At 34.0% G+C, this 16,333-nt stretch overlaps 2 protein-coding genes and 1 long non-coding RNA gene across 6 annotated transcripts in view; all 3 read left to right on the plus strand.

Annotated features, from left to right (window-relative positions):
• LOC124451806 (receptor-type tyrosine-protein phosphatase alpha-like) overlaps positions 1–13,513 on the plus strand; it is a 32,416-nt gene extending 18,903 nt beyond the window's left edge. The window contains exons 22-30 of one of the 3 annotated variants that reach the window (XM_047002407.1): positions 82–228; positions 553–652; positions 781–857; positions 1,032–1,166; positions 2,519–2,647; positions 3,373–3,530; positions 3,798–3,933; positions 6,299–6,433; positions 6,535–7,025. In XM_047002407.1, coding sequence (XP_046858363.1) covers positions 82–228; positions 553–652; positions 781–857; positions 1,032–1,166; positions 2,519–2,647; positions 3,373–3,530; positions 3,798–3,933; positions 6,299–6,388 — 972 coding nt within the window. In that variant the 3' untranslated portion in view covers positions 6,389–6,433; positions 6,535–7,025. Of the gene's footprint in view, positions 1–81; positions 229–552; positions 653–780; positions 858–1,031; positions 1,167–2,518; positions 2,648–3,372; positions 3,531–3,797; positions 3,934–6,298; positions 7,026–11,343; positions 11,439–12,570; positions 12,729–13,073; positions 13,210–13,433 lie in introns of those variants that run through there. The other 2 variants (XR_006950682.1, XM_047002406.1) reach the window with 2 other exon arrangements.
• Positions 1–16,333, plus strand: part of LOC124451807 — a 122,414-nt gene that overhangs the window by 41,361 nt on the left and 64,720 nt on the right. The window lies entirely within an intron of this gene.
• LOC124451820 lies at positions 8,988–10,117 on the plus strand. Of its 2 annotated transcripts, none has more exons than XR_006950690.1 (2): positions 8,988–9,022; positions 9,881–10,117. It is a non-coding gene; the product is annotated as an uncharacterized LOC124451820 (long non-coding RNA). The 2 variants fall into 2 exon arrangements; XR_006950689.1 differs by lacking the exon at positions 8,988–9,022 and adding an exon at positions 9,532–9,693.

Below are 16,333 nucleotides of genomic sequence, written 5' to 3' on the forward strand. Positions count from 1 at the left end.
CATGAGATCAATTTTTTTCCAAAACGATGATTCCAGGATTGCGACAAATCTTATACATTTATTATTTGCTTGACAATCAAGGATCAATACATGTTCATTCATGACACCATTATCGATCACATCCAATGTGGAGCGAATGAAATTGATGCTGTTCAAATCAAGGTCGAGATTGCGCAGCTCTCTAAGAAGAATAGGGGAGGGAAAACTGGATTTGAAGAAAAATTTGAGGTTTCTTCTTTTTTTTTACATTTTTTATGCTAATGCTATTCTTATGTATTTAAAGACTCCAGTTTTAATACCAAATCTTTTCTCGTAAAGACAGACGTGTGGTATCTAAGGACTATAGTTTCAACTTTAAACCATTCATACGTGCTCAAGGAATTTTTTTTCACGTCAAATCATAATGAAGCCAATTTATGGCTGTATACATCAGTGCTCAAGATTCGACATCACATTATTCGTGGTGAAGACCTTACACCAAACTATACATAGGCTAAACATTTAACATCATATTACTCTTGACGACAAAATAATCCATTGTTTCTTTTCCAGCGTCTACAATCAGTTACACATGGACTTCCTGAAGAACTTTGTGAAGCAGCACTTTCGGAAGAGAATAGCAAGAAAAATCGTTATCCTACAATCTATCCAAGTATGTTACGCACATGCAAAAATATATCGTGCTATTTATTGACATTTATGCAAAGTAAAATACGCGCTCCTGTTTAATGTAGTGAATATTAAGAGCAGTGTTTTTTTTAAACTTTGCTTCTTTTTTAGCTGAAACTAATCGTCCTACTCTTCGGCGTGTTGAACACTTAGAAACTTCTGATTACATAAACGCATGTTTTGTTGATGTAAGTAGCTGTTCAAACATTTTTAAAAAAGTAATTGTTTTTATTAGCAACGAAAGTATTTTGGCCATTAAAACACGATAACAGTTACCATTATACAAAAAACCCAATTTTTGTTCCTAATTTGTGAAAATGAACATAAAAATGGCTTAAAAACTTTGTCGATGACTTTTTTAGGGTTATCTTGGCAAGAATTACTTCATTGCAACACATATGCCTTTGAAGGCAACAATCAACGACTTTTGGAGAATGGTCACTCAATATAAATGTACGACCATCGTTTTGCTGAATCAGCTAACTGAAGATAACAAGGTGTGTGTGACGTTTTCATGAATAAAGGAACAATTTCTTGACCCTTGGATAAGCAGGATTGATCAGTGGGGAAGTCACGCTTATTAAGTCTGTTTAACTTGTGGGAGAGGGATCAAGTATAGCAACCTGTACTCATTCTTCATTGTCTTGCATTTAACGCTTCACTTGTATGAATATAATGTTTACTGTTTTTTGTTTCATTTAAACACATTCTATGAAAACGCATCGATAAAATTGAAATTTTAGATGAAACATACTTTGAAAAATAACATCTTGTAAACTCGAGACGTGACCTTTTTTAGAACAAAACAAAACAACAATTTGCTTTGATATTTTGACTTCATTTTAAAGTCGTAATGAAAAAATTTTATCGTAAAAATTTACACTCAGAATGAAAAATTTATTTAATCACGCTATAGAAGGAGAGGCATAGTATAAGATATCCCGTAGTAAAATGTTGCATCATAATATTTACAGAAATTGTTATAAATAATAATAATAATGGACTCCGTCGGTTTCGACGTATGAGGGTTCCACAAAGTGGAACATCCTGGTTACTTAAATTATAGTGAAGGCAGCTGACCAGACTACAATCACTCGTACCTTTCACGCAACTACAACGCTGATATCAGCGTGACACACAGTGGGACAAGGCTGCAACATTGCAGATGCAGATACAGTCCATCCGAGGATTTCCTCTACCAAATTTCCCTCACATGGCTTTGGTCAACCCGGGCTAGGTTTACAGACACATTGCCAGATGTGCCACGAGCCGGGATTGAACCCGCGCCGTCTGGCTCACAGCTCACGCATTAACCATTCAGCCACCCGCCCCGTCAAATTGCTATAGACATTATGCACAGAAATTGCTATAGACATTATGTGAAGAACTCGAGTTATTTAGACTCCCCTTCTCCAATATTTAGCGGAGGTTATCTGTACTTTGTGGATAATGCTTCAAGGAAAAGAAGATATTGAAATTCGTGTGTTTTTTAAAAGGGAAGAATTCGAGTGTTAGCGTTAATGAGATGAGGGAAGGAAAGTGATGTGCCAAATAGTATCTTTATTTCTGTCGTTGAGGTTGTCAAAAAGATTGTTTATATATTCAAATTATTGTTTGGTGGATGCTGATTTGGAATTCTTAATTCTCTATTAAACCCGAGGAAGCAATAAAAAATATCAAAATTGACACATGACCTTATGCTTTCGGAGCATGTTGTTATTTCAATACTTTTTATATAATACCCTGTTCCTATCATGCTTTCAACGTATTGTACTCTAATGTACATTTGTGCTCAACTATTTGTACACCAATGAAAGGCATTATAGTTATCCACCTTTGAACTTATTAGGAATATCCGATGTTTTGGCCCACGAAGAGAGCAACAAGTCGACCTTATGGAACATGTTCTGTTCTGTTCGATTCAGTCGTAAAGAAAGAAGACATTGTTGTGAGAAAGCTTATAGCCTCACCATCGATGGTTAGTATATTAATGATTGTGAAGGACACTTATTCTTATCATAACAATGAAATAAGCTATTTTGATGATTTTATTTTATCATACGATGAGAATCTACAATGAAAATATTTTGTAGTTGTCTTTTCTCGCTCGTACAAAAAACTAAGATCAGTTGCGACTATTGCTATATGAACAATAAGGAATGCATTCACGAAGTTCTGTCCTTTAACACAAAACTTTAAACTTGTATTATCACCATGGCACCAAACCAAAATAAGCGTTGCAAACTGTAGTAAGCTTAATTGGAATAAATTTTACTATCAACGTCTTTAGCAACTTGGTGTCAAGTGAACGATTTCATTTGTTACGGTAAAAAATTTGTCAAAACTTCAATAAAACCTAAAGCGATTTGTTTTTTTGCATAGTTATATTTTTCAAGTTTTTTGTCGTACCATTGTATTGTATTTGCTCCGAGTGGTTTTAAACGCATGTAATGCGACCTTGGGTTTTTTGATCATCGTGTAACCGTTTACAAACTACACAAGTCCTCTTACACAAAGCTTTTGGCTATAGTTTAAAATAATATGAAGAGAGCTTTTTAAATGTTGTGTGTTTTTAAGAATTAATTTTGTATACGACTGAAGGTGTTTCTTTTCCCTGCTATAATGGATTTGTAGACTTCACACACGTCTTGTCGAACAACAATGAAATAGGTTTACAACTAAGCGCAAAAATTTATTCTGTAGGACATCAAAGAAGGTCAAATGGTTCATTTAATTCAGTATTTGTCGTGGCCAAATCATGGCGTACCTAAAGATGTTCGCAGTTTGTTGAATGTCCTTTCAGAAGTTGAAGAAGCCCAAAGAGCCGTAGAGGACAAAGGACCTGTTGTCCTTGTCTGCAGGTATTGTACCAGATATTTTTTATTCAAAGACTCTCTCTAATGAAATTCGTGAACTATGCTCACAATGCGTGTTTTACAACTGACCAAGTTATTTAATTAAATCGTTAAAAGTAAAGCGGAAGTCTAACTGATTTTAATGGTTATTTCACATCATATGCTAAATTTTGTGCAAAAAATTCTGTTCGTTCTCGTTGTTTGTTTTTAGCTACAAGCAGACTTCAGTAGAACATTCCTTCATTTAACAAATATTAATTTCTTTTCAATTAGTGATGGAGCAGGTAGATCAGGCACCTATATCACCATCTCTAACCTTGTGGATCGAGTTAAAATCGTTCAAGTGATCGATGTGTTTCAGTGCATAAAGTTAATCCGAAATGCGCGCCCACAGTTTGTTGAGACAGCAGTAAGTGTCATGGACAATCTTTCAACTTTCATGTAGAATTTCATGTCTATGACATTAAAATTTTATAAATCAAATGAACATTTTCATGCATTTAAAGGACACATGCAACATAAAATTCGGATTGTTATTTTTGTACTTTACATAAAGGTATAGCTCCAACTTATAGTTCACCAAAGTTTGAGACTCAAAGGATAAATATTTTTGAAGATATGGAGGTTTAAAGTTGATGCTTTACTGATAACGTATTAAAAATGCCCGACGAGCTAACGACGGCTACCGATTGGAAAAAGGTCGTTGTGACGTATTAGTTGACATTAGCTAAACGCGGTCAATTGCGCGCTTCATCAAAATATATTGGTAACTTCTTTGCCTGCATCAACAGCACGACAATTTAGCATTGAAAATATGGTTTATTGTGCTGCATTTAATTATAAAAACGGTTCTTCTAAGAACCATCAAACGCAGCAAAAGGTTTCTTTTTTCGTTTCCCGAAAACAAGCGCATGCGAGATATTTGGATTGAAAAAATCCGACGCAAAAATTTGAAGCCAACAAAGAGCTCAAAATTGTGCTCGCAACATTTCGAAGTTCGTGCTTCGTGCAAAATTTTGAAGCGATGCAATCAGTAGGATGGACAGCAGGACGGCTTCGCTTTAAGAAGGATGCTGTATCCACGATTTTTGAATACTCTGTGGAACCCACAAGTGTAGCATCTAAAAGGAAGCAGCCAACAAATGTTAGAACTGTATTTGAGAAGAGACGAAGGCGAGAGGTGATTATTATAGTTATAGTTAGCAATATTTGTTTACATTTATCAAAAACTAAGCTATATAGCATTACCAAATTGAGGACAATTTTATAATTTTAGATTATTGACGACGTTCTTGCAGAACATGACGACTTTCTTGTAGGCGACGACCACGATGTGTCGACATCGGCTCGAAATGTTTGTGCGTTTTACCTCAAAGGAAGTTTGTCTAAGATAAAGATGTCAATATATATGTAGACAGCGAAACACAAACATATACAGTGGTAACTAATTCAGACTAATGTCGTTTGATCTTTTCTTTGTTATTCTAACTCATAGAAAATTCCTTAACGTACCTTAGAAGCGCAATGTGAAATGCCAAGCAGCCATAACAATCCGTTCGCAAAAACACGTAAGGTCAAGAACCACTCAAACAAAAGTGCCAAATATGATAAGTAGAGGAATAGACTTTCCATTTCGGCCGTTTTGATTTTTGTGAAAAATCCAGTAATACGATAATTTTATCTAAAGGTTGAGTTAATTTCAACAAAAGATCATAGCACACAGACGACGTCATGTGAAATTGAACATTTTAAGGATAGCGCTGTATGGCCTGATACAGAAAGCACGTCGACGATGAGCAATAGCTACAATGGATCAGACTCTCACTCGTTTTCTTCACTCTGAGGCATAGGTCCAATGTCATGTGTGTACACGACCATAGATGTTTTTACGACAGCTTTGTTTGTACACACTGTGGCAAACTCTTCCTCTTGTGTGATACAAATATGATCGCCATGTATCAGAGGATCAGTATTGTTTACCTCTTGGCAACATATACTTTCCCGTCCTGTACTCATGACCACACAAAAGCCACACTCGCACCTAAAAGATAAAAACATTGTTTTTACTTTGGGAAAACAATGAAGCATCAATAAAATGCAACTAACCACTCAACATTTCCAATTCTGTGAATGTATTTATCTTCGCTTTCCGATGACGGAGAATTGTCATTGCTATGACCACCTTGCGCGTTGGCCAAAGGCTCAAACATGTAAGGTTGTACCTCATTGTTATTGATGACAATATCATAATCGGCATCTTCTTCAGAAGAATCCATTAATTTTTGATAAATAAAAAACAGTAATAGCAAACTACCGAAAGCCGTGCAAGCACTGCGTGCAAGTCGTAGAACGATATAAGAACGATGCTTGTTTATGTCAACTAATACGTCACTCTTTCTCAGTTCCCAGACTTAAACAATCTCACGGCGTTTTAGCAATGGTCATCGAATATCGTGTTTTTACCGATTATAACCCTAAATATCTTTTGAAATATTTTGCGGACGACTTTGAAACTTGGTATGTCTTATTTTCACGCTATAGGCATTACAATAAAATAAAGTTGTCTTCTAGCTTGCATGTGTCCTTTAAAGAAGTGTTTTGTATTGTGAAATTTCACTTCCACTTGTGCAAGTGAAATTTTATATGTTAAGTTTCGGTTTGTGTCGATTTTATATAAAATTTTCATTTTAAATTTTTCCATTAACTATATTTAATTTAACTTTTTTTATTTATTTAACAAGATTTCTAATGATTTGCCCTTGTTGTATTCATAGGAACAATTCAAACTCTGTTACAATGCAGTGTCATGCGTATTGGAGTCCTTCGACGAGTATTCAAATTTCACAGAATTAGCAAAAATTTGAGAATTAACTTTAACGTTTAACTTTAGTTTACACTCGTAGTACAAGGTAGGCATGCAATAATGTCTAGAATTAGATGGAAGTAAAATAAGACTTACAAATCTTAAATAGATGAATTAATTTGAATTTATCCTTATTGCATTGTTTAGCTAGCTAAAGCGGGAAAAAACATTCGTGTATATTTAGTTGTTAGAATCAGAAGCGAAGCCAGCCCGTTTTGTTTTTTTTTACTCCTGCAATGCAAATATTATTGTGTTCAATCACTGAAAAAAAAATGGAAATAATTTTCTAAAGAAATGAATAATAATTTTGCAGAGAAATTTGCATTGCGGTAAGAGTAAAAAATCGCCAGTGGTTAGTATTTATAACCACTTTTTTCTGTTTTATACGACAATATACGAGGCTTCTTAAATGTAATGAGTGGTCAAAGTTCTACGTAATATTGACACTTGTTCGTAATTTATAAACAATCTTGTGCCATCGATTTAAGGACTTTTTTACTCTAAATTTATTGGATTCTTTTAATTTTTTTACTGCGACCATAAATATTTACATTTGAACATTTGTCTTATCTCATCTCATGAAAATATTCTTGCTATATTTTATGTAGTAAATATTCAATAATAAAGAAAAATAAAAATTGGTTGAATTTCTTTTAAATTTAAAGGCACCTGATATTAGAGCATGCGCATTACACTCCAAAACTTGAAAAATCACTGATATATGTATATAGATTGAATAACGCAACCTAATTCTGGTGCCTAGAAAATTTTGGAGCAAACTTTTGACAACGGCGGCCATATTGGACTACCCACTTCTAATCTACATTTTATAATAAATCTTTTGTATTCTTGTTATTTTCTCTTTCAGAAATCATACCAAATCTTTTATTGTGATATTTAAGCAACGAGAAAAGATTTCTGTATTAAATTTAGCAAACATGAGTTTTAGCCCAAAACTGTTTGCAGTCTTCTGATCATAATAATTCCTTTCTGTCCCGAGAGTAAAACTTATGATCCAAAATAAATACGAGAGTAGCAGTTTGTTATATAAAACCTATATAAAAACTGAAAAAGTGTGGATAGTCCAACAAGTTTGAAAAACAACATGGCGGCATGCTTAAGACATTGGGCAAAGTAAATTTCGGGTACTTTAACAAATACAATTAATTTTCGCCAGTAATTTAGATGAATGCAGTTTAAAGTTAATGATTGGCTGTTTGATTTACCTTTTATGTAATTTTGAAACCTTTTTATTTACGACAAAACGATTCTATATTAGCCGTTGGCCCGTTGATAACAGTCTTCACTCAATAGCGGTATTTCAAAACTTGTGGGAAGGTGCACGGTGTCTTATATTTGAATTTTTGGTTGAATAACATGATTGGGTAATTGTTCAGCCTTTTGTTTTGAAACGCTAATCACATCTCTTTCTTCAACCAGACAATAGCTTTAGTCACTGACAATTTCTGGGTTTGAATGACCTGATCGAAACATGCGGGAATCGGGAATGTCTCAAAATACGAGCCCAAGGCGTGTGATTCTTATTTGGACTCGAGCAACACTCAAAAAACATGAAAACCATTAATTAGTTCTTTAAAAGAATAATTTAAAGCCGGTGAGTCTATTGTTGCAAGTGTTGTTTAAATAAGGGATAGAAAGCTAAATTCTCTCAAGCAAATGAAGCTGTAAATTTTGTATTTAAAAAAACCCAAAATATCCTTGATATTTCGTGCTTTCATATAGGGATTCAAAAGTATAGATTGCATCAAGAATTACGTTTGGAGCGTAGTTAAGTTGTCATTGCATATATATTGTTAAACCTTCTTAATGATTGTAAAATGATAGCTTCACAGCTTGTTTGTCGAATAGTTAAACATTTTTCACGTATTTCAGTGACCGTAAAGCCAAGTCATGTTACAAGTGCAGAGTTCATTATTCATTCTGGGTCAATGTTCCCATTTCTCGATGGACATAGGACGATACCTGAAATGTAACTGCATTTTATGTAGGGTTATTTGTCAGAAATGTAAAACTGCATGCAGTATTTATAAATTTCGAATGGTCCATCAAACATTCTCTTTTTTGGTTTACGTTTTGATAACAATTAACAAAAACATATATTCGTACATATGCACTTGTGCTATGATTTTTGAAACAAGGAGGATTGTTGTAATCTAAGAATTATAAAATCACGTTACTTAGGTCGCATAAAAGAAGAATTTGTTGCACGCTTTCAAATTTTTTTGTTTAAAATGTGACGCTTAGCGCATTAAATTCGTCGACACGAATCAAATTCGTCTTACTCCAATTATTCGTGCTTACCAGACGTGTAATGCGACAGAAATTTGTCCTTGTGTTAAACCCAATGGTTAAACACATAAACCTCGAATTTAGTTCGACGATTTTATTTCAATAATATTTTTATGATAAATTATTTCGACCAATCATAAAACTTGGCACTCATTACTAAGATGGCGGCTTGTTTAAGATGTATGAATTAGAGTAATCAAACAAAATGAACAAAATATGTTTGTAAAACGTGTAAGACGCCGATATACCATCGCATAGAAATCATTATTCCTGAAATCAACGAAGCTAGTGTTGGTTGGATACTTCATTGTTCACAATTGTTCATGTACGTATAGTAAAATATTTTAGTAATTCTCATTTCTGAATACGAATATAAATTGTGGCTTCCTTGTCGTCATTCCATAACTAACATTGCAGTTTTTATATACATTACGATTCGATTTTAGTCGCTGGCCAGAATTCCAGTAAACCAATAGAAATGTAGCAGTTCTTTAATGACTAATGAATAAAGGTTGAAGGTCTGATACATTCGAGTTTCAACAATGGCTGTGTAACAAATTACGCTTCTGGATTCTGAAAGTAACTTTACACATGCAGTAGAAAAAATTAAATTAACACACAAAGTGAATTAAAACTCGTCATACAAATGGCTCAGCGCATCCATAGAGGCATTGTACATCCCCAAAGCGTAATTATTTTCACAGCAGTACATTCTCGTGATACAAATTGCGGAATTTGTAGTTTTTTACGTAAATGATCTGCTTTAACATGTGTTGTCCGTAATCATATTTACTTCCGTGTTGACCTAAGTATATTCGACTCTCTATTGTAACATAAGTCAAGTACAACAGACACCTGTATCCTGTGTGCAATTTTTACGTATTTGAACGAATCAACGATGACGAAGGGAGTCAAACAAAATTGTCATTCGTTGTTAGTCGCGGTTATATTGTTAAGAAGATGAGATCGCGGCGCATAAACATGGTTCAGAAAGCGGTAGGTCACTTAAGAACATCAGGACAAACAGCATTGATCGAGTATATTTAGTTTAATTGATTTGTGGGTAAACTGACTCAAATCTTAAAAGCAGTTTTGAAAGCACATAAGATCAAATTTTTTTCCAAAACAAGGATTCCAGGTTTGCGACAAATCTTGTACATTTATTATTTTCTCATCAATCAAGGATCAATGCATGTTCATTCATGACGCCATTATCGATCACATCCAATGTGGAGCGAATGAAGTTGATGCTGTTCAAATCAAGATCGAGATTGCACAGCTGTCTAAGAAAAGTAGGAACGGAAAAACTGGATTTGAAGATAAGTTTGTGGTTTCTACTATCTTTTTGTAATGATCATTTCTTATGCTGATGCCTATCTAATGTATGTAAAGACTTAAGTTTCGACTTAAAATCATTCCCGAAAATAAAAGTTAGACAGGAGTAAAGATGAACTCGTACTCTAACGTCAGATCATTAATGATAAAGCCAAGAAGTATGTTAACAAGATTCAACATTGCATCACTCCTGATGAAGACACTAGACTAAACTAACTAAAGACTCAAGATTCAACGTTAGATTTCTCTAAATGAAGACAAACGTTTGAAGGAATTACATTTTTCTCGACAGCGTTTACAATCAATCACACCAGAACTTCCTGAAGAACTTTGTGAAGCTGCACTTTTGGATGAGAACAAGAAGAAAAATCGTTATCATAAAATACAAGTATCTTACTTTTACAAATTGAGATAGATATCTAGTTAGTAACTGACATTTATGCAGTGAAGTACCCGCCTTTGTGAAGTACCCGTGAAGTACCCGCCTTTGTTAATGTGGGGAATAGGTATTGTTTTGTGGCAGGAACACGAGCTGTCAATTTTTTAAACTTTGCTTCTTTTTTTAGCGGAAACTAATCGTCCTATTCTTAGGCGTGTTGGACACTTAGAAACTTCCTATTACATAAACGCATGCCTTGTTGATGTAAGTTCAGACATTTTCTGAATAATATAATTTCCACGTGATTATAGTTTTCTTATGTAATATAAGCATTTCGGGTATTGAACACGATAACTGATAATGACTACCGTTATACAAAAAGGTCTTCGTTTCCTGGTGATTGCAAAAAATCCCTAAAGACTTTGTCAATGATTTTTTAGGGTTATCTTGGCAAGAATTACTTCATTGCAACGCAGATGCCTTTGAAGGTAACCATCAACGACTTTTGGAGGATGGTCACTCAATATAAATGTACGACCATCATTTTGCTGAATCAGCTAACTGATGATAACAAGGTTTGTGACGTTTTCATAAAAGCGGGAACAATTTTTATACTTGATGTAAGCATGGTGGTGTTTATGTCGGTTGAACAACTTGCACTCATTTTGTCTCATCTTCGTACTTAATTTTTTTGTTAATTTGTTTGTGTTTCATCGAAATACTCTTTTGCGCAGTCGTAATAACATTGTCCATATGATTTTTATTTACTCATTTAGTGTAAAATACGTATGGGACAGCGTTATGTTATTCAATATTATAACCAACATCATAATTTTACAACCAGCATTCCTTTTTATCAATCATACTTTTAATGTGTACAGTTTTTTGCGCACGAATGAAAGACTTCATTTATTCACTTCTGGTCTTATTAGGAATATCCAATGTTTTGGCCCACGAAGAGAGCAACAAGTCGATCTGATGGAACATGTGCGGTTTCGTCAGAAAGCTCATTGCCTCTCCAACTTTGGTTAGTAGTTTAGTATTCTTATGGTTGCAATGTATTTGACAAATCTTTTTTATCACTGTTTTAAAATGAGCTTGCAGGGTGATTTTATTGTGTCATAAAATGCAAACCTTCCATGACAATATTTTTACTTCTTATTTGTCCTTCGTCTTTGTAATGTATCTGATACCAAAGGCAAAAAAGCCTTATAATCTAACCTGTCATTGCAAGCTTGGGACTTTTCTAGAAAGTTAGCTTATGTTGAAAGCCGGAAACGTAAGCAATCGGGCTTTATATTACTTTTACCATCATTACCGATGTGACGTCTTGTGATCAACATAACCTGTTTCTTTTTGCCGTAGTAAAACGTTGCCCTTTACCAATGTAAAACTAACTTTTTCTAATTCATTACGAAATGAACTAATATTTATTTTCGGCACTGTTATATTTTATCCCATTTGTTGATCGTATTTGTATTTGCTCTGAGTGGTTTTAAACAAATATTGGGCAACGTTGAGTCGGTTTCTCATTTTGCAGCGTAAGCTTATTATGGTTAAGTGTTTAATAAACGAAGTTTTATCATCCAGTTTCTGATTGTTCTGAACAGGTTATTTGAAAGTATTTACTGACTTCATGAATAGATTTGATGTATATCTTTTGCAAGTAACATCACTTTGACATCACAGCTCATAATAACTATTATGTAATGAGCATTATAATTTTGCTTTGTGTAACATTTTATTTCAATTAGCTACAACAGATTGATAAATATTAGAAAGTAGATATTTTTATTTAATGACATGTCGACAAAACTGCTATTTTTCTATCTAATTTTGTGTTGTGATGCCACATTGATTTTGCAAGTTGAATTAACTTAACCATCTTTTGAAAGAAGTAAAAAAACGTTGTTCTACTGGGAAAGTTATTAAGTAGTTTAAATGACTTTTATAATGCAATCATAAAGCTTTGTGGTAAAATTTCATTTCATTATCACTTTAAGCACAACCTTTTAACTTATTGCATTTTATAAGAATATCTTGACGTATGACTGAAGTTGGTTCCATACATTGATATGTTAAGCTTATAGAAACTCGACATATCATGCGAAACTACATTGAAGATGGTTTATAAGAAGCACGAAAAATTTCTTCTGTAGGACATCAAAAAAGGTCATATGGTTCATATAATTCAGTATTTATCGTGGCTAAATCATGGCCTACCTAAAGATGTTCGCAGTTTGTTGAATGTCCTTTCAGAAATCGAAGAAGCCCAAAAATCCTTGGAGGTTAAAGAACCTGTTGTCGTTGTCTGCAGGTATTGCAGTAGAAGTTTGCTACTCAAAGAATATTTTCCTGCAATCAAATTCGTTGCAATGAATGATAATCTTAAAATAGTTTGAGTGAGATAATTTTTTGCGATTTCCTTTTGTCAACTACTTTTATGTGCGATCAAGCTTTTGAAATATCCCTCCGTCAAAACTAATGGATTGAATGTACTGCATTTAAATTTACTCAGACGATTTTCAATATTTTTTCGTTTGTTCATTGAACTATTTACGTAGTTTTATGTTATAAATTCACCATTCTTATGTTACCGCGACTACAAGTGAGCCGTTAAAACGTTGACTCAATTCAGAAATATTATCAATTTTTCAATTAGTGATGGAGCAGGTAGATCAGGTACCTATATCACCATTTCTAATCTTGTGGATCGAGTTAAAATCGTCCAAGTCATCGATGTGTTTCAGTGCATAAAGTTGACCAGAAGTAGACGCCCACAATTTGTTGAGACAGCGGTACGTATGTGGACCTTCTTAACAATAGTACTTTAATCTGCTGCAGTAATTTATTGCGACGTACCCTAGATTCGTCACTGCTAAGAAAGTGGAAAAGTCAGTCTACACCAACACCAAAGTCCTTCTCTGGACTGCATTAATCTGAACAATCTACTCATACCATCTTCTAATAGATCATCGTTTTACACAAACAATATATAAAAATGTTTTCTTGTTTTTTTTAGATTGTATATTACTGATGAAAGTCCCTTGGTCTCCTGTGCTATACATCACTTCAATAACTCTCACAAGTTTCTTACCACTCATGTGTCATGGTGATTCATGACGAAGATGTTTATATGTAGTTTGGATTCTTCGTGGATGTCCATTGTTTGTGCATATAATGATGAAGGGCCCCATTATTATATGCGCCCACCTTTAGGTGGTCAGCAGACATTCATAGAAGATAAACTCCACACTAGACATTCTTTGAGTAATGATTTAAATGGGGTATTGAAGTGGTTCTCATTTCTACAAACAAGTAAATGGAAACTGCCGTCTCGTCATTAGAATCAAGCGCTACGAACAGATTTCTTGAGTGAGTTTCACCCGTTGGTTAAAATCGTGAAGAGCGTTTTTGAGAATTGGCTCTTAACGTTGTCAATATTCTTTATATGTTGTTAATATTCTTTGTTAATATTAATATTAATATTAATATTATTCCTTGTTAATACTAATATTAACGTTGTTAATATTCTTTATCGTATTCTATCTACTCAGATGTTGGTTCATTGTTCATTTTTGAGAATTTCTGTTAAAGACCTGCTCTTTTTATTTCACAGAATAGTTATTTAGGCGTACATACAGAGATTTGTTTTAGTTGTATTTTAAAAATATGAAAAAGGCAAACAGCTCATTTAAAAATTTCAGCAATTTCCCCCTGCTTATTTTACAATCATTTCATTGATAATTTTAAGTCTTTTTTCATTACAATGATGCAACGAAATTATTTTTAAGTGTAAAGTGATATGCTTGAAAATACGAATGTGCACTGTTAAATAGTTTTACTCAGGATTAACATTGTGTCACGTGATGACACAATGGAATATTTTCATCTAAAGCAAGAATTTTCTTTTGATTCCAGTTTGTATGAGAAACAAATGAAAAACACAACAAAATATTGTCGCATATGATTGTTTCACATGTCGCAGTGCTCCCAAACTACTATTTTGAATCCATAAACTACAATTGCTGTCCTCGTCGTCCAAAATTTTCTGTATGAGCAAAGTAAGCATATGCTAACCAGTGAAGATTTCCTTCCTTTTTATCACTTCAGTTTGATATGAAATTTAATATGGCTTAAAATGTCCATAGGCGATTGCTTACGTTAATGGTGATGCTATTGTGGTAACTTGGTGTATGCTTTGAGCAATAACAACGTAGTCAAAAGATTTGTAAAGACGCAAGGTTTTGCACAGGAAGATTGGACTGTGAAAAGAAATGTTATCCTACTGACGACGAAGGAATGAAGGAATCAAAAGAACCAAGTAAGTCTCGCGTTTTGAATGATCTTAGGGAAATTTGACAGGGCAAAAACGGTATTCCAAGTTTCCTACTTGAACGACAACGACAGAGAAGTTCAAACAAAAGCTTGGAGAGAAGAAAAGTTCATTACTAAAAAAATGCACAGCGCGAGATTTTTTGACTTATCATGTGGACTGTTCAAACTGCCACTTAAGAATCCATTATAGAAATTTCGGCAAGATCTGCTTTTCAGCAAAAAAATCTTTGAAAACACTCATAAGTGAAAGCCAGCTATAACAAATGCTTTCAAGTAGGGAGGGTTTTGAAAAAAATCAAATCGATTGGCGTCGAATATATTTTCCATGATTTCTAATTTAAGGCATGTTTATTCTTTATGTGCATGCCATCTCTTACATGCATGTAATTTTGGTATTTGTTATATATGGGCTTCTGTTAGTTTTGTTTCTTTCATCTATGCATGCGTTCTGTTTAAAATTGCTTGCTTATTGTTGACGTTTTCTATCTAAATTTGCATGTTTTGTGCTGGACCTGCTTTTCATTTTTTTTTGTTTTCTGAAAATGGATTTTTACGACTCATGTAAAATCATTGATTTTCGTAAAGGGGGCGTCATATCCTCCTGTCCCTCCCCCCAGGATTAATGCCTTTGATTCTGCAGTAGATTATAGGAAGTCACAAAAACAGACTTGTCCGTACAAGGGGCCAAGCAAAGTCCATTTGCTTATAGTTTTGCCATTTCTTATCTTTTGTGTTTTAGTTCTGGCCTTCGGGTATATCTCCCGAAACACTGAGTGAAATGTAATGTCTTGAACGCGATGACGTGTCAATTTACTTTGAAATTTCGAAAAGCTCTAAATCAAATCTTGTTGCGGAAGGTAAAATGTTCAACAGCAAACTATATTGAATGCTTGATTTAAATAACGTTTGAGAAAAAGTACCAGCAATCCATGCCTTCAACAAGTTTAATAGCGTAACGCTCATTGGCTCCATTGGTATCCGTCTCTCGGGAGCATCAGCCGCATATAAAGGTAGTTCTGTTTCAGACGTCATGTTGTTTTGTATTTATTTCGCATCTCCGATAAACGAAGCATGAGTTTGAACGATAAATAGCAATTAATTTTGTTCTGTCGTCTGTTCTGGTAATGGCTTTGACTGCGGAATTGTAACGTACTACCTAATTCATATAACATACGATAACTAGTTTGATGTGTCCTGTTGGTTTGTCATAATTCATTTCATTAGCCATAAATTTAAAGCTTTCTTTTCGAAATATTAAATTTAGCTTTTGCATGACAATGTACGTCATTGTGACCTTTAGAAAATATCTTTTGCCGTTTTAGCTAATAAGTGCTTTTCTAATTATATTAGATTTCTTTCTTCTTTAAAAAGCGCACCGCTAAAGCTTTATTGCATGTTGATCGTCTGACCACTCTCAGTCTCTTGTGTCCTTTAAATCACCGTGCACAATGGTGTAGTTACTAAGAAAAACCCTATTAATTTTGATTAGTTTTAATGCATCTGATTTTGGCTTTCGGATTATTTGGAAACGCATGTTGTAAGATGAAATGACATTGCGGATTATTTGCTGTTTATCGTTGGCAG

This window comes from Xenia sp. Carnegie-2017, unplaced genomic scaffold (assembly GCF_021976095.1).
Source record: "Xenia sp. Carnegie-2017 unplaced genomic scaffold, XeniaSp_v1 HiC_scaffold_24, whole genome shotgun sequence".
Classification (NCBI taxonomy): Eukaryota; Metazoa; Cnidaria; class Anthozoa; order Malacalcyonacea; family Xeniidae; genus Xenia; species Xenia sp. Carnegie-2017.